The sequence below is a fragment of the Macaca fascicularis genome, chromosome 1 (genome assembly GCF_037993035.2).
Source record: "Macaca fascicularis isolate 582-1 chromosome 1, T2T-MFA8v1.1".
Classification (NCBI taxonomy): Eukaryota; Metazoa; Chordata; class Mammalia; order Primates; family Cercopithecidae; genus Macaca; species Macaca fascicularis.
This window is the reverse complement of record NC_088375.1, coordinates 68,460,448-68,486,460: the sequence shown is the minus strand read 5'-3', so window position 1 is coordinate 68,486,460 and position 26,013 is coordinate 68,460,448. Positions and strand designations below refer to the sequence as shown.

The 26,013-nt window shown below is 44.8% G+C and overlaps 1 protein-coding gene across 15 annotated transcripts in view; it reads right to left on the bottom strand.

Annotated features, from left to right (window-relative positions):
* Positions 1-1,656: 1,656 nt before the first annotated feature.
* Positions 1,657-26,013, bottom strand: part of HHAT (hedgehog acyltransferase) — a 348,264-nt gene continuing 323,907 nt past the window's right edge. For all 15 annotated transcript variants that reach the window (XR_012432735.1, XR_012432736.1, XM_065541220.2 and 12 more), the window contains one exon: positions 1,657-3,664. Coding sequence is in view for 13 of the 15 variants with exons in the window: in XM_065541220.2 (XP_065397292.1) it covers positions 3,573-3,664 (92 nt within the window). In the remaining 2 variants the exon portion in view is untranslated. The remainder of the gene's footprint in view (positions 3,665-26,013) is intronic.

The window sequence follows — 26,013 nt, the reverse complement described above, 5'->3', positions numbered from 1 at the left end:
TTTTAAAACATAGTATGAATATAACAATCTTTTTTGAATGACTCAGTGTCTACAATATGAGCTCTGATCTGTGCTTTACACTTCATTGATAGTCTCAGAAGCTATTAAGGTAGCTTGCCTCTAATCGAAATAGTCCCATACACCAGCATGGTTTCAGTTTTGCTATTTTAATAGGTATTGCTTCCTGCTCATGGCAAGGCTCCACAGTATTGCCAACCTGAGTTCTTATTTACCATCCACTGGACCACTTTACAAACATGGCACTTCTCTTATTATAGACAGTGTAACTTAATTAGGGGATGGGGAATCTGACCTACAAGCCTCTGCTTGATCTTATAGGATCACAGTAGGGGTACAGTATTTTTAATGATGTTTCCTTACATTGTGTGCAATGTAATGTTTCCTTACATTTTGTGCAACTGATTTAATCAAATTGCACAAAAGCATTATAAAAATAATTTAAGGGTGATATTGTTTAAAATTCCAAATTATTGATGTTTGTTTCAAAAGTATCACTAATAACGTATTAAAGCATTCTTTATTATTTATTTATTTATTTTTGAGACAGGGTCTCACTCTGTTGCCCAGGCTGGTCTCAAACTCCTGACCTCAAGTGATCCACCTGCCTCGGCCTCCCAAAAGTGCTGGGATTACAGGTGTGAGCCACCATGCCCAGCCTAAAGCATTCTATCTAGATCTCTTCAATGTTGCAAAACATCTCTGTGAATATGATTTTTGTAATTAGTCAAAAGGACCAGTAATATAGAGCTAAGTAATGAATGCCATGTTTTGGGTGCCAGATGGAGTTCAATGATTTTAAAAAGAGGGTTTTTTTGTTTTAAAATGAAATAATTTCCCTGAGAAAGGCCTCAGAGAGGCTTTCTCAAAAGGCGCTGAGGCCAGTAGTATCACGATAATTTGGCTTCTCATGTTGTCCACACTGAAGGGAACCCTATTGTATGGATATATTCTGATATACCTGCTAAAAACCAAACTCATTATATTATGGTTAATTTACTATTTTCTTTGTCAATGGTTGTATTATTTTAAATAAGCAAGTGAGCAGTCTCAATTTCTGTAAGGGGAAGCCGCCCCCTCCCCCACCAAAATTGCTATTCTCCCAATATATAGATTATTATACAATTATTTGTGTCATTGATTTTTTCTTGAGGCCTGCTATCTTTAATGGAACAAAATGTTTTCTCCTGACACTTCAAACGAATTAATTTGAAAAAATAACCTTTCAGTCTTCTTGTGTGGTCCCAAGAATTAGAATGACTAAGGTTTGGGTGTCCTTCAGGTATCTTGCTTCCCTCCTTGGGTAGCATCTTGGCGATTGTGCTTGGAGCTCTTGGTCTTGCCCGCAGAGTGAGGCTGGTATCAGAGGATCCAGGGTCTGGAACTGACCTTGGGACCTTGTCTAGTCTTTTCCCAACACTGTGCCTGAAGTTGCCCAGGGCTGATGACATGTCCAGTGTCCTTGACTGAACTCCTCTGTGTGCCCAGGCGCCACTATTCAGAGTAACTACAAGATTTTAGTTAATATGCATGAGGAAAGAAGCATTATCATTTTCATATTACAGCTGGGGAGTAGGAAGAGGTTAAGCAAAACAATGGTCCTGGATAATCCACATATTAATTAATCAGCCTCAAATACAGAGCTAAACACAGTAATCATTTATTAATTCCTGAGAACCACTATGAATCATATAATAGTTTAAAAGAAATTCAGGATTGCCACTTTCAAATATATCCACTGACTCTTCCAAAATAGTTTAATGAATGAATAAGCCTATTTGTTTTTTTATAAATGGTATACTTGGAAGAGCTCAAAACTTTTGTATTACTTACATGTACACATACATTAGACACTTCCATATCATCATTTTTATACTTCTTTTTTTCTTAGCAAGCCCTTTCTTTCCGAGTAAACTTCAGCCGAACTCCCTCTGACTGGCCACAAATCCTGAATGAGTGTTAGTCCATGAAGGTTTACTGCATTCATGTAGGTGCCCACTCCTCCCTGAGGCTCATTCCCTCCTAAAACTTCTGAGCACCCTGGAATCACCGGCCCCATGTCTCTCTCTCTCCTTTACCAAGACAGCTGCTGAGGCTGCTGCTATGCAGGTCTACCTGCCCCTCTCTGGCCTCTCTCTTTTGCTTTAGTTAACACATAATGTGCCCACCCAGGGTAGTCAGTATCTGGCTCCTCTCCCATCTCTTTGCCAAGCAGAGAAGCTATGAAGAAAGACAGTCAATAAAATGGTCCTGTACTCTAGGAGTTTAAGCCTCATTGAGTTGATAACCTCAACTCAAGACATAAGGGCCATGCTATGTCATAAACAGGAGGCAGCACTAGGTCCAAGTGAGCCTTTCACTCAATGACAACTTAATTCACCTACTTGAGATGTTGTAAATTCTCCTGTAATTAGATATATTATGGATTCAAATTTTAAGGCTCCTTTACCCCTCCCCACTCCAAAAAAAAAATTCCAAATTCACACAGAAGTATTCTGAATTATCTACCACTTGGGACCTTTGGTAGCCTATCCAGCATCTTTTTAGAGGAGTGAATAATCAAGTTATGTGAATATATTTAGATTTTAAACATTTTCCTCAAACATATTAAAAATAATTCTACAAACATGTAGATTATCTACATGACAAAAAAGGCTCCATTTGAATCAAACCATAACAATATAAACCACTAAACGTGAATCACTGAGTAGGAGGATGACTTTTGAGACGTGTAGAGAGGGTGGACAAGACTCCAGGACACCATCATCGTGACTAGCCTGATAGCACCCATCTGTGGATACACTATCCTGTGGTTTCTAAATGCTGCTTCTGTATTAAGAAACTATTAACTGTAAGGTAGAGGAACTACCATGTTATACTTCTCTGCAAATCTCAGAAACAAGCACCCAAATGTAGATCACCCTGCTGAAGCTCAAATCACAGGACTCCTTGGGTATGGATGCCTTAGAATGCTACAGGGCTGCTACTGTCTTCTTGGACTAGGTAATTCAAAAGACAGCTGTGGCTTGCTCTCTTTCCTACAGAGGGGCTGAAGTGTGAAGCTCAAACTCTAGTGCTGCTTCTAGAGACACTGTGGGATGTGATGAAGGAGGTCACTTAAACATCAACGTCACTCAAATATTTTAGAAATACTGCCCAGAAGACAGGCCTAATCAGGATTTCTGTGTCTCAATCAATAAATGTACACTACATTCTATTCTTGCTTAAGGGGAAAGAATGCAAAGGGCTCATGAGAGTAGGTTCTAGACCAAAATGTCACCTTGTGTAGTTGGGCAAGACACAAAACTGCCCTGGACCCCAGCTTCCTCAATAGGAAAATGATGGGTTGGGGTAGAAGATTTCAAAGACTCCAGGTTAGAAGATTGTCTGGCTGTGAATTTTCTGTGAGATCCAGCATCCAGTCTTGGAGTGAGAACATTCAACCGAAGATGAACAGATCAAATCCCTTAGAGGCTGTCCTGGAGTGAGAGGTCAGGGTGAAGCACTGTTTGCCTTGGAGGCCAGCAGCAAGGACTGGCCTGGGCCCAACAGCATTAGTCCATAGCATAGGTCTGGGCCCAGGCAATGCCCACGTGGGAGTAGCAGTACAGGAATCCCAGGACAGAGAGGGTCACCCATGGCCAGCCTGCAGAGGGAGGACACAGATGGAAGAGCAGTTAGAAATGCTTGGGGCAGGATGTCCCATATGGGCAAACTGTCCCCTTTTGGAGAAGGCAACCTGAGAAACAACACAGGCCTCCTGGAAAGTCTGCTGTAATGACAACTTCAGCAATTGAGTCCTACATTACCATCAGAGTCAGCATAAAATGAGGAGTGCACTACTGCAAACACGAACCATGTTTAGAAAAAGGGCAAGCTTTTAAAGAATCCATGTTTAGGGCCAGGCACCTGTAATCCCAGCACTTAGAGAGGCTGAGGTGAGAGGATCACTTGAGTCCAAGAGTTGGAGACCAGCCTGGGAAACATAGTGAAACCTCATCTCTTCAATCAATCAATCAATCAATCAATCAGCCAGACCTGGTGGTGTGTTTCTGTAGTCCTAGCTACTTGAGAGGCCAAGGAGGAAGGATCACTTGAGATCAGGAGTTAGAGGTTACAGTGAGCTATGAATGCACCACTGCAATCTTGCTTGGGCCACAGAGTTAGACCCAGTATTGGTTTAAAAAAAAAAAAGAAGAAGAAGAAGAAGTATCCATGTTTAGAGGACTAAAGCAGTTAGTAATTGAAAAAGGAAAAAAGTCCATGAGTCTGAGAAAAAGTAGTCTCACGTGCCACTGTAAACATGTAGGTCATGTTCCAAAACCTGTACTTGTAGGTGAGTTGTTTGAAACCAGGGTACGTTTCCCCCTAGAATAATATTGATTCATGGACAAGACACAAAAATCACCATCATCATCCTCACCGTTGTTTTTTTGTTTTTGTTTTTTTTTTTAACTCGTAGTAAGTGTGAAATAGCACTAATAGGAGCTCTGAGCCCTGGGGCATTTAGGATCCTGAAGCTCTAAATATAGGGTCCTCTGTCCTTGGTCAGCCTCCCCAGAGCTTTCAAGAGTTCCAAGTGGTGGAGAGTGGGATAGAGACTTGCAGACGTGGCCTGTCCTTGGCAATGAGACAGGAAGGTGCCAGCAGCCGAGAGGAAAAGGGTGCTGGACAAGATCAGGAGGGTCATTTGATTGGGGGCATCACAACATTTCACAGAGAGCTTTATAAATTTAAATTTTTGACATTTCTTTTGAATATGGCTAGCTAGGAAGTCATTACCTTTGTCACTCCAATTGTGTTAAAAGAAAAGAATGACTGTGAAATGTAGGCATTTACAATGAACTACATTTTTTTCTTAAAGTCCATGAGTCCCATAGTAAATCTCAAAATGTAGATTGAGCATTATACTGAATTTAGTGCCATTTGTAAGCACACAGAAGGGGGAGCCTAAATTAAATATTTGCTTTCAAAACTGAAAGCTTTTAGTGATTCCCTCTACAAATACTTGTCTTAGAATATCTGATGTTCTTTTCTTTTTCTTCTTCTTTTTTTAAAATTAACAGCCCTTTCTGCTGAGTATTTGTTGCTTAACAATCTTCATATCTTCTGCATGTTTCACTTAAACATTGATTGGGGGTTCTGGAGAGCCAGAGATGCTGGGGAAGATACAAGATGGCAAAATGGAAAGACCCAGTCCCGTGTCAAAAGCACTCCCACTCCAACTTGGGAAAGACACACACACAAACACACACACACATACCAGTGGGACTTATGATCCATGTGGTAAGCACTGGATGATGGAATGCACAGAGCACATTTAAACTGGGCCACATGGGCTGAGCAAGAGTTTGTCAGATGGCAAGGGACAGGGACCAGCTACCAGAGGAAGACCACCTGATGTGTAACCTTACAGGCCATCCAAGGAACGGGGATCATGTGACGTGGCTGCTGCATAGGGAAGAGGCAGGCAGGCAGACAGTGGTAGGAATAGGAAGGAGGCTGCAGGAAGCCCATGGGGATGGTTACAGGCTCTCTTCTTGCTATGTCAGCCATTAGCTACCATAATTATTAATATGGCATGGGGAAGTCACTGTAGCATAGTGGTACATGTGCAGGCTCTTAAGTGGGATGAGTTCAAATTCTGGCTCTGCCACTTGCCAGCTGTGGAACCTTGAGCAAGTTAATGAACCTCAAATGAAAAACTAGGGATAGAGCAACTTACTGAACAGTGTCCTTACAAGGAGGGAGTGAAATGATGTAAAGACTTGCATGGTGCCTAGCATAACACAGAAACTAAAAAAAGGTAGTAATAATAATGGTGAGAGGGCATGGAAGTCTTTCTCCACCAAGATTAGAGTGACAACAGGGAAGTCAAGCCCTGGCCTTCCTTGCGCCTTAGCCTAGCTTTCCAGTGTTCTCCCAGGCCCCGCAGGCAAGAGAGGTGAGGGCAGCAGAGGACACCTGGCAGCCTGGCTCCAGGACCAGCCCCACAGCTCCACTTCCTGCTAGGCAGCCAGTATGTGTCCTGTGGCTGCCATAACAACTTACCAAACTTAGTGGATTAAAACAATAGACATGTATTCTTAGTTCTGGAGGCCAGAAGTCTGAAATCAAGGTGTTGGCAGGAACCCTTCCTTACCTCTTCCAGCTTCTGGTGGCTCCTAGGATCCCTTGGCTTATGGCAGCATCCATTTTCACAGAGCCTTCTTCCCTCTGTCCTCTCCTCTTCTTCTAAGGGCACCAGTCATTGGATTTAAAGGCTATCCCAAATCCAGGATTTCCTCTCAAGATACCTGACAAGTTACATCTGTAAATAACCTACTCCCAAATGAAGTCACATTCTGAGGTGCCAGGTATACATGAATTTGCGGGGGAACACTATTTAGCTCAATACAGCCAGGTACTTTCCCAGAACTTCCAGATGGATCCATCCTGCTGGAAGCCCTCAGAACTCTCATTACTGTGGCTCAGGCACAGATGCCAGGGGACTGGCCAACACCTGCTCCTCAGTGGGTTCAGGGAGCAGGATGAGGGGAGTGGGCTTTGGACACAGAAAGCACTCCTGGACTTCAGCTGTGTTTGGAGTGAGGCATCAGCAGTGTTTGGTAAACATGGAGCCCAGTGGCCAGCTGTGGAGATGGGCCAATGGGGATGCTTCGTTTACACAATGCTAGGCCTGGGGCATTGCACAGCTCTGCTTGGCACCTGTGGCTATCAAGTGACACCCTGTGAAAGCTTCCGCCTAACACACAGGACTATAAGGAAGACTGTCCCCAAGATTGCCCAGAGGTGAGGCATAGACATGTTTAGCACAGGCCATAGCTAGGTTCTGAAAATTCTCCCCATTCTTACTGTATATGCCATCCAGAGAGGTGGCTAGATAGCACTTAGGAGGACTTATAATCCTGACTGTATTATGAGAGCCTATTAGGGCCTCAGTTTCCCCATCTACACAATGAGAGCTCAGAATAATTTTTTTAAAAGCATACATGCAAATAAAATAAGATCACAGATTTGGTAGTGCTTTTAAAAGTGTTTTAGAAATACAAAAGATTAATATAGGGCCACTTGATAATTCTGTTACATACCCACAGCTCACTGGACTTTTTAATGCACACATGTTCCTACAGACAGTAGACCTGGCATGTACCAATCGGCTGTCAAGGGTTCCTTATCCTTTCCTGACCTCAGGAGTAAGATTTATGATGACAGAATCATCATGAATGGTGATTCCAAATGAAGTAACATGCTGAGGTACCAGGTCCACATGAATTCCAGGAGGAATACCATTTATCCCAATGCAGTCAGGCACTATTTAGAGATGGAGTTTCGCTCTTGTTGCCCAGACTGGAGTGCAATGGCGTGATCTTGGCTCACCTCAACCTCTGCCTCCCAGGTTCAAGTGATTCTCCTGCCTCAGCCTCCCAAGTAGCTGCAATTACAGGCATGCGCCACTACTCCCAGCTAATTTTGTATTTTTAGTAGAGACAGAGTTTCTCCTTGTTGCTCAGGCTGGTCTCCAACTCCTGACCCCAGATGATCTGCCTGCCTCGGCCTCCCAAAGTGCTGGGATTACAGGCGTGAGCCACCGGGCCCGGCCCAAAATTCATTTTCAAAATGATGGTAGGCCAGGCACGGTGGTTCATGCCCATAGTCCCAGCACTTTGGGAGCCCGAGGCGCCCAAGTCACTTGAGGCCAGGAGTTCAAGAACAGTTTGGCCAACATGGCAAAACTTTGTATCTACTAAAAATACAAAAATTAGCAGGGTATGGTGGTGTGCACCTGTGATCACAGCTACTCGGGAGGCTGAGGCACAAGAATCACTTGAACCTGGGAGGCAGAAATTCCAGTGAGCCAAAATTGTGCCACTGCACCTCTAGCCTGGGCAACAGAGTGAGCCTCTATCTAATTAATATATACATATATATATATATATATATATATATATAAAATAATGATGGACCTTCAGTCCTTCATCTTCCTAGGGGGAGAGGGACTTGTTGTGTGTAGGACTGAACACTGGTCTCCCCTAATCATGCCTTCTTCCCCTGAGGCCTCTGGGGAGCAGGAGCACTGGAAAAGCTTTCTTAACCATGCAGATGCATTCAGCAGTGGGAAGGCTGCTGTTGCTGAATCAGCACAAATTCCTATCCCAAGGAATAAATCAATCCATCCTAATGGGACATGAGTTAATTGAGTTGCTGAATTGTGTCTGAGCTATCAATTACCGCATCACAGTCTCACTTGGCTGTCAGGCTGGGCAGCACTCCTGAGCCTGTGACTACCATCTCGTCTCTAACAGGGCTTTTTCAAAGACCACATCCTACTAGTACCCATTTTTAGAAGAAAATGGCTGATGGCCAGCACGTGAACAAACTTCAGGGAAGCTTTCTTCCTAGCCACCCAGCACCATAGTCTGTCTACATGTAAATGCTCTACAAAGAATATGCAATCTACTACACCATTCACAAAGAATACACAATCTTAGTTAATTCCTACAACACTCTGAGGTAGAAATTACTATTCTCATTTTAAGAGGGAGAAACTGGGGCTCAGAAAGGTAAATAACTTGTCATAGAGCACCCAGCTAGCGGATTCTCAAACTTTGGTTTTGATTTCAATCCGATAGTGATAATCTTGCTTGAAGTCACATCGCCTCACAAAGGCCCAGAGTCCACATCCCAAGCCCGGGGTGTCAGGTTGAGTCCTATGTGGAAAATAGTCTGAATGATGTCTGTCCCTTAGTTTTTAAAATCTACCATTACCCACTATTTATCTAGCATTAATACTGCCTTAACTTCCTCCTTCCACCAAGGCTAGAGACTCCAGCACCCCACTGCCTGCTGTCCCTCTGGCTCGTCCACTGTGCAGTCATCACCTTGCTGGTTCCCAGTTCTGAGGGTTGAACAGCACTATGACCTTCCCAGCTTGGCCCTTGGGTCCTTACAGCTAAAATGATAGATTCTTACTTTCTGGTCCCATAGAGCAACGTCCCCCAGTGACTCAGTCTAAGAAAGGAAAGAGAGGAGATTCCCATTACTCCTAAGAACTTCCAGGTGGTAAAGAAAACAAGATTCACCTCCTAAGACAAACTCTTCTTGGTCAAAGCCTAAGTCTGCAAATGTGAAGGATATATTAGGTTGGAGCAAAAGTAATTGTGGTTTTTGTCATTACTTTCAACGGCAAAACCGCAATTACTTTTGCAGCAACCTAATACGATTCTTAAATGTCACGAACATATCCATCCACGTCCGTAGGGTGCACTGTGCACATGAAACAGCCCACACAGCCATCCTGGTTAACACCAATGTGAGGCTGATGAATTTCAACCTCCAGAGGGTTTGCTAATGGGCTGGCTCAGAGAAGGAGATATCCAATGGGGAAGTAGAGTGAAGGGAAAGAGGCAACTCCAGGAGATGCTGCCAAAGACAGATTTATAAGACTTGGTGACTGATGAATTTGGGGGCCTCTGTCACTGACTCTGAGCATATCCTCAGCATGTGCCCTCAAGGCTGACACTCAGTTGGTGTGCATCAGAGAGACTATACCTGACATTAAAAGAATGATACGCTACCCTAGAGTGAGTAAAAGCCATGGTCCTGGCCTCTCCCTCATGACTTGTCTTCTACAAAAAGAGGGGTCACATGTGGTTCTGCAGGGGCCCCAAGGGTCTGCTCTTGCACTTGGCCACCATCTCTTTGGATCTACAGGTCTGTGCCTGTGCCCTGATATTTGTTAGATATCCCGAATATCACATATCTCTGCTTTGGTGGCATTTTCTATTTTGAGGCCACTGGAGAATGAGTGCTTCTTTCCTTAAAGAACTGCCTCATGTACCAGATCCTAGTCCTAAGGTGCTGACACCGGATCTGCAAACACACTGGCCCTGCCCTAGCACTCTCTGCACCATCCCACCAGCTTCACAACCATTATTTCATTAATTATTCAGAATGACTTTATGCACTGCTGCCTTCATTCAATGAGCTGGCTCTGACAGCACTTAGTTTAACCGTGTTCAGATCTGATGGGGGGGAATGATAAGGTGGCTTGGCAGCTGTATTTAAATCTTATTTACTCCAGCAGTTGCAGTCTGCAGATATCGTGGAGTCATTCATCAAATGGCCTTGAGCCTGCAGACCTTCCTCCAGAGCTACATTTAGAGTTTTAATCTTAATAAGCCTATGAGGCAGGAGCCTTCTTCCGTCAGAGGGCTGGTTTCCTTATCAAAAGATACACAGCAAGAGCAAAGCTGCCCCAGGCTTCTGAGCCTATAAACCACTGGATCTAACTCCATACACAGGCGGAGCTGGACAGCAGCTTTGAAGAACGGGCTTTTGCTACCTCAAGGTTCTAATAATAATTCCTTACCCTCGCAGAGTTTACGCACCTGGAACTCAAACCCCAGTGTTCAGGCCTCACAGTTTTTTTCAAAAAATGGTCAGCTGTCACTTTCACATCCTCTCAGGAGAAAGGACTAGATGGTTGTCATTTGTTCAAAATTGAAGCAGAAAATCCCAGAACAGCCAGAACCACCTGGAGGTGAAACGCAGACTGCAGGGCCCCACCCCACAGTTTCTGATCCAGTAGGTCTGGGGTAGGCCTGAGATTCTGCATTTCTAGCACGTTCCCAGGTGATGTGGATGCTGCTGGTCTGAGAACCACACTTTGGGAACTACTGTTGTAGGGGAATCTGCAGGGGGAAGGGCTTCCTACTAAACTGGGTGCTCACGCATGGAGCAGAGGAGACAGACATTTACTGAGCATTACATGTGGCTTGGCTGGGTACATCCCACATTCTCACAACCACCTTATCAGACAGGTGTCACCAGCCCCATTTAGTAGATACGGAAACTAAGGCCCAGAGAAGTAGTTTTCCCAAGGTCTAAACGCTCACTGGACATTAGAACTCAGGGCTCTGCAACTCCACAGTGCACTTGGCCACTGAAGCTCAGAAAGCAGCAGCTTGCTTCAGGCCACACGGTGAACCCTCCTGGCCAGGATTCTTTTCCTTCAAATCCTTGGCCTCCAAATCTCATTTCATCCCCCTACTCCAGGTGTTCAAGGTGACAGGGAGGAAGGAGCTTCAGGATGGTATTTTTAGACCTCAGCTATCACTCACTCACTCGATCCCCCCATCTCCTGGGGCCGCCCTTTCTTGTCTTTGTAGTGGGGGACAGAGAAAGCATGGATGAGCATGCTTATATCCTTTGTCTTGGTTAGTGCCTAATTTCGACTGTGAGCATTGAAGAGCATGTTCCCAGTGCCTGCATGATCCTTTATTAAAACCGTTAAAGCCACAATTACATGGCCCCTGCTAAGGGCTGAGCCTGCAAGGGAATTTGGCAAGGAGAGACAGAGGAAGGGGCAGCTGGGACCACCCTCAGGGACCTTTCTCCATTCTGAGCAAGAGATCCTTGCTAGGAGCTGAGCGCACATTTTAACCAGCACAAACAGTGGTCTTTAATAAATCACATTGTTCACAGTCAATTTCACATCCTGATGAGGCCAACTTCTACCACATTTTTCATCCTTCCCTGACTCCCGATGCAAGCCCCGCAGGCAAGCACTTACTAAAGCACTCACTTCCATGAAGTAAAATCATTCCACCTGAAATGCAGGGAGTGGGGAGAACCAGCCAGAGCCACTTTTTCTTCTTCTGACAGCACAAGCAGAAGGGGTGCTGGAAAAAACAAATATTTTCTCTCTCCGGGGACAACTGGGTAGGGGACCCGCTTTCCAGAAAACTGTCCACTGCAGTGGTTGCTACACCCCCAAATCAAGCCCCCGGAGCCAGAGGCTGCACAGTCAGAACACACTTCCCCAGCTGTTTCTCTTCTTTAACCTGTGTTTTTATTCCAGCCTAATTAGGAGTGTTGTTCATTATTAATTCATGACCACACTATAAAACACAGTGGATGCTGCCTAGCAAATGAGCTCATGGAAGCCACTTTCCTGAAACGGGGATGGCACACCACGAATCAGGCTTCTCGTCAGACGTGCCTGACAACCGCTCACCCACATCCGTATTTATGAAGCACCTACTGTGTGCTTAGCATTCAGACAAGCAGCCTGGATTCTTGCCATAGGCACAGTCTGCGTCTTTGTTTGAGGCCTTATGCAAAGGTGCCACCGAAGGCTGAGGGCATACTCTGGGGCCACCACGCTCCTCCCCTACACCTCATGTTCAGCTCCACAGCTCTGGGATCCAATTGTGCAGATGACAAAAGACTCAGTGATGACACAGATAACAGAGATAGGATTTCCAAAAACTAGGTAGGATAGGAGGATGAGCTGACACTAATGAGTTAAAATTGAGTAAGATGAAAACAGCTAAACTTAGCAGATTTTTGTACTTTATTTAATTTTTAACTTCTTTTTTTTATTATACTTTAAGTTCTATGGTACATGTGCACAACGTGCAGGTTTGTTACATATGTATACATGTGCCATGTTGGTGTGCTGCACCCATTAACTCGTCATTTACATTCGGTATTTCTCCTAATGCTATCCCTCCCCCTGCCACCCACCCCCTGACAGGTCCCTGTGTGTGATGTTCCTTGACCTGTATCCAAGTGTTCTCATTGTTCAATTCTCACCTATGAGTGAGAACATGCAGTGTTTGGTTTTCTGTCCTTGTGATAGTTTGCCGAGAATGATGGTTTCCAGTTTCATCCATGTACCTGCAAAGGACAAGAACTCATCCTTTTTTATGGCTGCATAGTATTCCATGGTGTATATGTGCCACATTTTCTTAATCCAGTCTATCATTGATGGACATTTGGGTTGGTTCCTAGTCTTTGCTATTGTGAATAGTGCTGCAATAAACATATGTGTGCATGTATCTTTATAGTAGCATGATTTATAATCCTTTGGGTATGTACCCAGTAATGGGATGGCTGGGTCAAATGGTATTTCTAGTTCTAGATTCTTGAGGAATTGCCACACTGTCTTCCACAATGGTTGAACTAGTTTACACTCCCACCAACAGTGTAAAAGCATTCCTGTTTCTCCAAATCTTTTCCAGCATCTGTTGTTTCCTGACTTTTTAGTGATCACCATTCTAACTGGTGTGAGATGGTATCTCATTGTGGTTTGGATTTGCATTTCTCTGATGGCCAGTGATGATGAGCATTTTTTCATGCGTCTGTTGGCTGCATAAATGTCTTCTTTTGAGAAGTGTCTGTTCATATCCTTTGCCCATTTTTTGATGAGGTTGCTTTTTTTTTTTTGTAAATTTGTTTAAGTTCTTTGTAGGTTCTGGATATGAGCCCTTTGTCAGCTGGGTAGATTGCAAAAATTTTCTCCCATTCTGTAGGTTGCCTGTTCACTCTGATGGTAGTTTCTTTTGCTGTGCAGAAGCTCTTTAATTAAATCCCATTTGTCTATTTTGGCTTTTGGTGCCATTGCTTTTGGTGTTTTAGTCGTAAAGTCCCTGCCCATGCCTATATCCTGAATGGTATTGCTTAGGTTTCCTTCTAGGGTTTTTACAGTTTTAGTTCTAACATTTAAGTCTTTAATCCATCTTGAATTAATGTTTGTATAAGGTGTAAGGAAGGGATCCAGTTTCAGCTTTCTACTTATGGCTAGCCAGTTTTCCAAGCACCATGTATTAAATAGGGAATCCTTTTCCCATTGCTTGTTTTTGTCAGGTTTGTCAAAGATCAGATGTTTGTAGATGTGTGGTGTTATTTCTAAGGTATCTGTTCTGTGCCATTGGTCTATCTCTCTGTTTTGGTACCAGTACCATGCTGTTTTGGCTACTGTAGCCTTGTCTTATAGTTTGAAGTCAGGTAGCCTGATGCCTCCAGCTTTGTTCTTTTTGCTTAGGATTGTCTTGGCAATGCAGGCTGTTTTTTGGTTCCATATGAACTTTAAAGTAGTTTTTTTCCAATTCTGTAAAGAAAGTCATTGGTAGCTTGATGGGGATGGCATTGAATCTATAAATTACTTTGGGCAGTTTGGCCATTTTCATGATATTGATTCTTCCTATCCATGAGCATGGAATGGTCTTCCATTTGCTTGTGTCCTCTTTTATTTCATTGAGCAGTGGTTTGTAGTTCTCCTTGAAGGGGTCCTTCACACCCCTTGTAAGTTGGATTCCTAGGTATTTTATTCTCTTTGTAGCAATTGTGAATGGGAGTTCACTCATGATTTGTCTGTCTGTTACTGGTATATAGAAATGCTTGTGATTTTTGCACATTGATTTTGTATCCTGAGACTTTGCTGAAGTTGCTTATCAGCTTAAGGAGATTTTGGGCTGAGACAATGGGGATTTCTAAATATACAATCATGTCATCTGCAAACAGGGAAAATTTGACTTTCTCTCTTCCTATTTGAATACCCTTTATTTCTTCCTCTTGCCTAGTTGCCCTGGCCAGAACTTCCAACACTATGTTGAATAGGAATGGTGAGAGAGGGCATCTCTGTCTTATGCCAGTTTTCAAAGGGAATGCTTCCAGTTTTTGCCCATTCAGTATGATATTGGCTGTTTGTCATAAATAGCTCTTATTATTTTGAGATACATCCCATTGATACCTAGTTTATTGAGAGTTTTTAGCATGAAGGCTGTTGAATTTTGTTGAAGGCCTTTTCTGCATCTATTGAGATAATCACGTGGTTTTTGTCTTTGGTTCTGTTTATATGATGGATTACGTTTATTGACTTGTGTATGTTGAACCAGCCTTGCATCCCAGGGATGAAGCCAACTTGATTGTGGTGGATAAGTTTTTTGATGTGCTGCTGGATTCAGTTTCCCAGTATTTTATTGAGGATTTTTGCACTGATGTTTATCAGGGATATTGGTCTATAATTGTCTTTTTTTGTTGTGTCTCTGCCAGGCTTTGGCATCAGGATGATGCTGGCCTCATAAAATGAGTTAGGGAGGATTCCCTCATTTTCTATTGATTGGAATAGTTTCAGAAGGAATGGTACCAGCTCCTCTTTGTACCTCTGGTAGAATTCAACTGTGAATCCATCTGGTCCTGGACTTTTTTTGGTTGGGAGGCTATTAATTATTGCCTCAATTTCAGAGCCTGTTATTGGTCTATTCAGAGATTCAACTTCTTCTTGGTTTAGTCTTGGGAGGGTGTATGTGTCTAGGAATTTATCTATTTCTTTTAGATTTTCTAGTTTATCTGCATAGAGGTGTTTATAGTATTCTCTGATGGTAGTTTGTATTTCTTTGGGGTCGGTGGTTATATACCCGTTATCATTCTTTATTGCATCTATTTGATTCTTCTCTGTTTTCTTCTTTATTAGTCTTGCTAGCGGTCTATCAATTTTGCTGATCTTTTCACAAAACCAGCTCCTAGATTCATTGATTTTTTTGAAGGGTTTTTTTGTGTCTCTATATCCTTCGGCTCTGCTCTGATCTTAGTTATTTCTTGCCTTCTGCTAGCTTTTGAATGTGTTTGCTCTTGCTTCTCTAGTTCTTTTAATTGTGAAGTTAGGGTGCCGATTTTAGATCTTTCCTGCTTTCTCCTGTGGGCATTTAGTGCTATAAATTTCCCTGTAAACACTGCTTTAGCTGTGTCTCAGAGATTCTGGTACGTCGTCTCTTTGTTCTCACTGTTTTCAAAGAACTTATTATTTCTGCCTTCATTTCATTATTTACCCAGTAGTGATTCAGGAGCAGGTTGTTCAGTTTCCATGTATTTGTGTGGTTTTGAGTGAGTTTCTTAATCCTGAGTTCTAATTTGATTGCACTGTGGTCTGAGATACAGTTTGTTGTGATTTCTGTTCTTTTACATTTGCTGAGGAGTGCTTTACTTCCAACTACGTGGTCAGTTTTGGAATAATTGTGGTGTGGTGCTGAGAAGAATGTATATTCTGTTGATTTGGGGTGGAGAGTTCTGTAGATGTCTATTAGGTCCACTTGGTGCAGAACACCCCACTGTCAGTATTAGACAGATCAATGAGACAGAAGGTTAACAAGGATATCCAGGACTTGAACTCAGATTTTGTTTTTTAATCCAACTATACAAATATGGAGCGGCAGAAGTGTGGGAACATGGTATGAAAGGAGCGTTTGATGGATTAAGTGATATCTACCTGGTAATGATAAGACCCTGCAGAAGAGAAGACAGTTGCTGCAAATATATAAAAGTCTACTTTAGAAGAGTGATGCCAAGAGGTCTGAGCACCCTTAGGGGCAGGGCTGGGAGGAAAGAGGAGACGCCAGGAGGAAAAGGGACACTTGGGCCCTTGGACACCAAAACAAGCTCGAGAGACTGAGCTTTTGGGCTGGAGCAGGACAGCGTGTGGGCCAGAACATAAGGGAGGAGATTCCTTCTTTGATGGGAGGTAGAACCTGGTCTGCGAGCCTGTGTACCTGCCTTCTTTCTTCCTATGTCCCTGGAACCAGGGCATGCATGGTAAAATGGTCAATGAATAAACAAAGACGAGACTGAAGAAACACAGGGTTGTTGACTTTGGAGTACCCATTCACAAGACTGCCTGCTTCGGGCCATTAAAAATAATAGTTGTGGCAAAACCTCTGATCAAGACCACACCCTCTATGTACATTTGGCCCTCATTTTCCAAGCCTGTGCAACACAAAGTTAATTGACGAAAGTGCCCACCGTCTAGGCATCCTCTACACTTGTGGAAGTGCCTGGGAGAAGAGGCACCTGGCGCGCACTGGTCCTGAACACCTGGACTTACCAAGGGAGGGAAGGGCAGGAACGCACTCCACACACCCACTCTCCTACCACCACCAAATGAAAATGCCAGAAAGAGTTGTAAGGGAAAGGAAAGACAGAGATGCCTAAACTACGTGAACATCTCAAAGGTGATGTCAGCAAATGCTTCTGATATGTTCTTTTCCTAAAGCAGTTGTTGGATAAAGAATTCTAAATTACTTGACTTGAATTTCTGAGCAAAGAACAGAATGATAAAGCCAAGTCCCCAGGGGCAGCAGCCATGGCTGCAGCAACTCTTCCCAGAGCTCTCAGAAGCGATGATGAGCTAGGATTGCAGGCCACTGCTCTGGAAAGGGAAGGAAATGTTCCTGCCTGTCAAAGATGCCTTTGTTCTCACCTCCATGCTCCCACTGTGTCTGCAAAAGTCTATTTTGCTCATCAACACACTGAAGATTGGGACTAGTTGAAAGCTGGAGGTATTGTGGAGCAAGAGCTTTTCTGTGCATCATCTTCCAGCAGCTGCTGCTCTTCATCCAGCAGTGGGGCTAGGCTGTCCAGAGGCATCCCCACTGTCTCCCCTGCTCCTCCTGCCTAAAAGTAGGATGGGCTGTGCCTGTGATGCAGTAGGTGGCTGTGGAGCCATTTCTCGTGAAGGATCCTGAGGCCATAGGTTTGGTCCCACTAGTGCTCATTTTAACCACCTGAGCTGCCTTCTTCAAAAGCAACCTGACAGGAGCGCAGAACAGTTCTGAGATTAGCTCGGAAAAAAACATGGCTCCAACATTTACAAATGGTATTTGGAAAAGGCATCTCATCTCCCAGATCCTGTACAAGGAGGGGTGTTGGGAACACAGGTAAAGGCATCCAAGCTCAAGGATGCTACCGTGGTGGCGCTGTCCACATTGCCCCCTGCAGCCAGCCCCTGGAGGTGAAGCAGCTTGCCATGCCTTGGGAGCACAGGGCATTTAGGTGGTCCTGGGCACCAGGAGGAGGCAGCACAGGGAGAGGCCCACTGGGAAGTCAGGGAGTCTGGGGGCCCTCTCTGCTAAAGAAGCATGAGAGCTGCCTGAGGGTGGGGCAAGGGCTCTTATATCACTGTTCAGGGGAGAGAAAAGGAATATAGAAGACCCCACATCTCTACCCTTCCTCCATCAAACCCACATGGAAACCCTGGTGACCAAGGGTTCTTTGCTGAGGGTGAGAGGAGAGGCACTGGGCTGTCTCACGCTATAGCTGCTCCTCCTGGCGTGACCCACTTCCCCTGCAGGAGCATAAGGTTATGGAGCCATTGGGGACCAGGGGATGAGCACGGCTGCCTGGCCCTGGAGAGGAGCAATGGTCACTGCTGCTGTCATCTCAGGCCACATGGGAAACAAGGGGCTCAAAGGGCGGGGGCTCGGGAGTATGTGTGCTCAGCCTGAGAGTAAGAGAAAGTACATGCGTGACTGTGGACTCCAGCGAGGCTGACCGGCTCCAGGTGCCATGCTGTAGAAGTGACACTGTCACACAGAAGCCACTTCCTCTGTGTAGGTCTAGAAGGGCTCCTCTATGGGAGGTCTAGAAGGGCTCCACATGGGGACAAGAAGATAAATAAAAGTGTAGCCTAGAAAAACTACATGAGGTCACCTGGAAAGGGAAATGGACTTAGTCTATGTTACTCCAGAAGACAGAACCAGGACCCATGGATGGAAGTGACAGGAGATGGATTTTGGCTACTGTCAAAAGGAGCATATAACATTTAGAGCCTTTGAACAGAAAGTGGGCATCGTTCTTGGAATCACTCAGCATGTGAGCGTTTGGGAAGCTGTTAGGAAGGCATCCATTGCTGTTATCTGCCTCTGAGAGAAGGTGGGACCAGATGATCCCTACAAAGGTCCCTTCTAATTCTAAGAGGTTACAGTCCTATAAAATACAGGTCTTCAAATCATCCTTCCCTCCCCCCAGAAAGTCAGTCCAAGGAATAAGCTAAAAGACCAATGCAGAAGCAGGGAATGGAGGGTCATTTGTCTATAACTAGAGCAGAAGGCAGTGTTCTAGCAAGCTGTGGAAACGTCAGGGGAAATGGCAAATTTTTAATGACGTGCTCATGAGGATATTTACCTGATGTATAAAGTGACTAAGATACTTTTTTCCACTTCGGTTACAGGGAAAGACGTTTTTGTGCCTTACAGACCCTGCTCTGAAGGAACACTATGTTCCCACAGTCAATGGCAGGTCTGCCTGGGACAACAAGCAAGTCCTGGTGGGTGCTCCGAGCCCAGGCTGGGATGGGTGTCCCCTGCACCCCCACCAAGAGTCCCTCTCGCAGCAGCCCTGCTCACTGGGTTGCCTACATTTCCTACACTTTGCAGGAGCTCACAAGGAAGCATTTCCTCTTCACTGGCTGATCTGCTCAGAATCAAACACCAGTAACCAATTGTCTACAGGGTCAGAGGAGACAGGACAGGGCGCCATTGACGTGGATCAGAGGAGAAGCCAATCAAGACAGCCAAGATCCCAGTGATTGCAACAGTCACTAATGAGGCATTAGCACCTTCCCTGCCTCCTCCATGCTTTCTGTTCAGGCAACGGGAGTGGCAGGGAGGCTGGGATCCTTTGGGAAACTTTTCCCAGCTATTTATTCTCTTCCTGGTAATCTTTACATGGGGTTAATTGTTGGCCTCCAGGGAAGGGGCCTCAGCTGCCGCAGCTTCTGGCTGGTTATGTTTGTGACCTCAGAGCACAATATTTACATGATGGAGTCCTTGTAGAGTTTCCAGATGCTTCTTTGGTTTTGGGTCAGTTCGGGACGTGCAAGCAGCCTCCCTCAGTGGGCTTTCTCTGATTCCTCTAAAGTGATGGGGTAGTGTCTACAAGGGTCAGCCCTATGGCTGGGATCTGGACTTCTCCCCATCTGTGTCCCAAAAACTGGAGCTTGAGGTGATGTCCAAAGAAGGAACTGTGACAGTCCCCTCCCTGTGCCTCTGGTACATCTCTGACGTCACCCTTGGGAGGAGTACTGACCTAGGCTGTTGGAACCCTTCCCATTGCAGAGCCTCCCACCTCCTTCCTAGAGGCTGCTGTGTACTCATTCCACAGGGAAGATATGGCTCTGTTCTTGCCGTTTGGCTGGAAACAATCTGATCTGAAGATAAACTAGCCATCATGCGACTCGCATCATTCAACACTTATTGAGCTCCTACTATATACAGAGCAATAGGCTAAGTGCTGGGGTACCAGCGATTAAAAGGCTGCCTTTCAGTTAGGGTAGGGAGACAAGAATCTCACGTAAAACAATAAATCAGAACCCCAGGGTGTTTCCTGATGTTAATGAATGATTCACTCAACATTTATTATGCCTTTTCTGTGTGCTGGGCACTATGCCAAGAGCCAAGGCATGTGGGATGGAATAACTGGCCTCTGCCCTTGGAGAGTTACAGTTTAGCGGAGGGAGGGACCCAGGCATTCATGGTGTGGGTTTCAGAACACTGAGAGCCGGTGGAGAGGACACAGGTATAGACAGGGCTAAGCACATGTGGAAATGGGGACTGCCTTGATTCTATCAGTCGCCAGTGCGTGAACGGGAAAGGCCAACCATGGCTCACTATTCCACTGTCACGCTATTCTGCTGTCACACTATTCTTGTCACACTATTCCCCTGTCACACTATTCCCATCACACTATTCCGCTGTCACATTATTCCCATCACACTATTCTGCTGTCACACTATTCCTGTCACACTTTCCATCACACTATTCCCGTCACACTATTCCCCGTCACACTACTCCCGTTACACTATTCTGCTGTCACACTATTCCCCTGTCACACGATTCTACTGTCACACTATTTCCATCACACTATTGCCCTGTCACACTATTCCACTGTCACACTGTTCCCATCACCCTATTCTGCTGTCACACTATTCCCATCACATTATTCCACTGTCACACTATTCCCATCACACTATTCCACTGTCACACTATTCTGTTGTCACACTATTCCCATCACACTATTCCCGTCACATTATTCCACTGTCACATTATTCCCATCACACTATTCCACTGTCAAACTATTCCAGTCACATTATTCCCGTCACACTATTTCCATCACACAATTCTGCTGTCACACTATTCTGCTGTCACACTATTCCGCCGTCACACTATTCCACCATCACACTATTCCCGTCACACTATTCCACTGTCACACTACTACTGTCACACTATTCCACTGTCACACTATTCCCTTCACACTATTCCGCCGTCACACTATTCCACCGTCACACTATTCCTGTCACACTATTCCGCTGTCACACTATTCCCATCACACTATTCTGCTGTCACACTATTCCATCACACTATTCCGCTGTCACACTATTCCCATCACACTATGCCACTGTCACACTATTCCCATCACACTATTCCACTGTCACACTATTCTGCTCTCACACTATTCCCATCACACTATTCCACTGTCACACTATTCCCATCACACTATTCCGCTCTCACACTATTCCCATCACACTATTCCACTGTCACATTATTCCCATCACACTATTCTGCTGTCACACTATTCCTGTCACACTATTCCCCGGCACACTACTCCCATCACACTATTCCCCTGTCACACTATTCCCCGGCACACTACTCCCGTCACACTATTCTCCTCTCACACTATTCCCTGTCACACTATTCCACTGTCACACTATTCCTGTCACACTATTGCCCTGTCACACTATTCCACTGTCACACTGTTCCCGTCACACTATTCCGCTGTCACACTATTCCCATCACATTATTCCACTGTCACACTATTCCCATCACATTATTCCACTGTCACACTATTCCCATCACACTATTCCCCTGTCAGACTATTCCGTTGTCACACTATTCCCATCACACTATTCCCGTCACACTATTCCCATCACACTATTCCACTGTCACATTATTCCTGTCACACTATTCCCATCACACTATTCCCCTGTCACACTATTCCACTGTCACATTATTCCCGTCACACTATTCCGCTGTCAAACTATTCCAGTTACATTATTCCCCCGTCACACTATTCCCGTCACACTATTCTGCTGTCACACTATTCCGCCATCACACTATTCCACCATCACACTATTCCCACAGTATTCCTGTCACACTATTCCACTGTCACACTACTCCTGTCACACTATTCCACTGTCACACTATTCCACTGTCACACTATTCCGCTGTCACACTATTCCCGTCACACTATTCCCATCACACTATTCCCGTCACATTATTCTACTGTCACACTATTCCCATCACACTATTCCCTTCACACTATTCCACTGTCACACTATTCCCATCACACTATTCCCGTCACACTATTCCCGTCACACTATTCCCATCACACTATTCTGCTGTCACACTATTCCCATCACACCATTCCCGTCACATTATTCTACTGTCACACTATTCCCATCACACTATTCCCCTGTCAGACTATTCCCGTCACACTATTCCTGTCACACTATTCCCGTCACACTATTCCCATCACACTATTCCCGTCACACTATTCCCTTCACACTATTCCACTGTCACACTATTCCCATCACACTATTCCCGTCACACTATTCCCGTCACACTATTCCCATCACACTATTCCCCTGTCACACTATTCCACTGTCATAGTATTTCCGTCACACTATTCCACTGTCACACTATTCCCATCACACTATTCCCCATCACACTATTCCCATCATACTATTCCGCTGTCACAATATTCCCATCACACTATTCCCGTCACACTATTCCCGTCACACTATTCCACTGTCACACTATTCCCATCACACTATTCCTGTCACACTATTCTGCTGTCACACTATTCCCATCACACTAATCCCATCACACTATTCCGCTGTCACACTATTCCCATCACACTATTCCACTGTCACACTATTCCCATCACACTATTCCCCTGGTCACACTATTCCACTGTCACACTATTTCCGTCACACTATTCCACTGTCACACTATTCCCATCACACTATTCCCATCACACTATTCCACTGTTGCACTATTCCGCTGTCACACTATTCCCGTCACATCTTTCCACTGTTGCACTATTCCGCTGTTGCACTATTCTCCTGTCACACTATTCCTGTCACACTATTCTGCTGTCACACTATTCCATCACAGTATTCCACTGTTGCACTATTCCACTGTCGCACTATTCCACTGTCACACTATTCTCTCGTCATACTATTCTCCTGTCACACTATTCCCGTCACACGATTCCGCTGTCACACTATTCCCATCACACTATTCCACTGTTGCGCTATTCCACTGTCACACTCTTCCACTGTCACATTATACTCCCGTCACACTATTCCACTGTCACACTATTTTCCTGTCACACTATTCCCGTCACACTATTCCGCTGTCACACTATTCTCCCATCACACTATTCCCATCACACTATTCCACTGTCACACTATTCCTGTCACACTATTCCACTGTCACACTATTCTCGTCACACTATTCTGCTGTCATACTATTCCCGTCACACTATTCCATCACACTATTCCCATCACACTATTCTGCTGTCACACTATTCCCATCACACTATTCCTCTGTCACACTATTCTCATCACACTATTCCACTGTCACACTATTCCCATCACACTATTCCAATGTCACACTATTCCCGTCACACTATTCCAATGTCACACTATTCCCGTCACACTATTCCTGTCATACTATTCCCGTCACACTATTCCACTGTCACACTATTCCCGTCACACTATTCCAATGTCACACTATTCCCGTCACACTATTCCTGTCATACTATTCCCGTCACACTATTCTCGTCACACTATTCCCCGTCACACTATTCCCGTCACACTTCCGTCACAGTATTCTGTCACACTATTCCCATCACACTATTCTGCTGTCACATTATTCCCATCACACTATTCCACTGTTGCACTATTCCACTGTCGTATTATTCCACTGTCACACTATTCTCTCGTCACACTATTCTCCTCTCACACTATTCCCGTCACACTATTCTGCTGCCACACTATTCCCATCACACTATTCCACTGTTGCACTATTCCACTGTCGCACTCTTTTGCTGTCACATTATTCTCCCGTCACACTATTCCACTGTCACACTATTCTCCTGTCACACTATTCCCGTCATACTATTCCGCTGTCACACTATTCTGCCGTCACACTATTTCCGTCACACTATTCTGCTGTCACACTATTCCCATCACACTATTCCACTGTTGCACTATTCTGCTGTCGCACTATTCTGCTGTCACACTATTCTCCCATCACACTATTCCACTGTCGTACTATTCTCCCATCACACTATTCCACTGTCACAGGCACACCTTCCAGTGGTTTCCATCCTCCATGAAGACCCTCCTTCAACATGCAGAAGGCCTGCCCTCCAGCTCCTGCCCCACGACCTTGGCTGCTGTGGCCTCCAGCATGACTAAGACTTTTTTTCAAAAAAAAAAAATCTATTTCTTTTTGACGAGATAACGCACAAAATACAAAATGTACCAAAGGGTAGGCAGGGAAAAGGAAATCTCCCTTCACTCCTCTGTCTATCCCTCAGTTCCTCTCCCTGTAGGCATTTTCTGTTCCCATTTCCTTGTTTATCCTCCCACAGATATTGTATGTACACAGAAACGTACACATTAAATGGTATTTAACTTTTTTTTTGAGACAGGGTCTCACTCTGTCACCCAGACTGGAGTGCAGTGGTGCAATCTCAGCTCACTACAGCCTTAACTTCTTGGGCTCAAGCAATTCTCCCACCTCAGCACCACCCTCCCCCAAGTAGCTGGGACCACAGGGATGCACTGTCACACCCAGATAATTTTTGTATATTTTTTAGAGAAAGAGTTTCATCATGTTGCCAAGACTGGTCTCAAACTCCTGGGCTCAAGCTATCTGCTGTCCTCAGCCTCCCAAAATGCTAGGATTACAGGCGTGAGCCACTGCACCTAGCTGGTAGCTGACTTTTCATTCTAAAATATGTATTGTTTGTGAACCTAAATACTACACACACTGTTCCTATTTTTTAAGGTTCTATATCTTGGAAATTGTCCCATGTACATACATATAAGGCTGTTTTGATCTAACAGCTTGGAAGAATTCTGAAGAATGGATGTGCCATAATTGATTCACCTGGTGGCCTCCAGTGGACATTTATGTCCATTCCAATATTTTGCTATTACAAGGGATATCTTTGTATATTTCATTTCACATGTGTGAAATTACGTCTGGATGTCAAAGTCCTAGAAGCGGAACTGCCGGGTCACTTTTGAGAGGTACTGCCAAACTGCTCTCTCTAGAGGAGCTGGCACTTTATACTTCTACAGGAATCTATGAGGTGAAACTTTTTGATCTATGCCAACCTGGTATGGTACCCCTTGTCCTACTTTCAAGGTGCATTTCTCTTTTGCAGAGTGAGGTTGAGTGTCTTCTCATTTGCTTCAGAGACATCTGCATTTCCTTTTTCTGAGAACTCTCTGCACCCTTTCCCCATTTCTTCTAACAGGCTGGTGCCTTTTTCTTACAGATCTACCGGAGCGAGGCTGTTATTACTGCACCAGCCTGAAGGGTGTTCTGCGGCCCCCTTGGAGGGCACGGGCAAGGGCACTGAGTTGCAGGGGAGGCTCCATAGGCAGGGCCAGGCCTGCGACTGCCTGCTTGGCTGGGAGCAGTTTACAATGGCTGGGCACCTTGGTATCTCCAGGTGCTCACACACTGGGCTCTGTGCTCAAAGAACACAGTGGGCCCTGGGTTCTGCCCTCTGTAGCAGCTCAGATTTCACTGTTTCTGAATCTTTATTGAGGAAATCAAAACCAACTTCCTTACTACTGGCATCATAATCTCTGCAAGGGGTTCATAGTGAACCACCATCTACAGGAAAGGCTGTACGCTACTTCTATTTTCACTCTTATGACCCTTCAGCTGCAGAGCTAGAGACAAGAATTTGTTTTGATTCCTCCATTCTTTCTTTCTTTCCTTCCTTTATTCCTGTCTCCACTCCCTGCTCTCTCTCTTCCAATCCCCTCTATTCCATCTATCCATCCCATCCACCCACCCATTTAATACTACTTAGGGTGGGCAAGGCTTTTCTCATTAAGACTTCTCTCTTGGAAATGCCATGATTGAGTGGCTGATGTGTATCCAGCATTTATTCCAATTACTTCCTCCAGCTCTTGAAAGCTAGGCTTTCCTTCAGTTGAGTCAGTCAGGATGGATGATGTATTAGCCTCGGTCATGCCATTTCTGGGCCTCTTAGGGTCAGGGTTCAGGGTTCCTGCGGGCCCCCCACCTCCAGCTCCATTAGTTCCTTTCCTGGCTTGCCCTTACT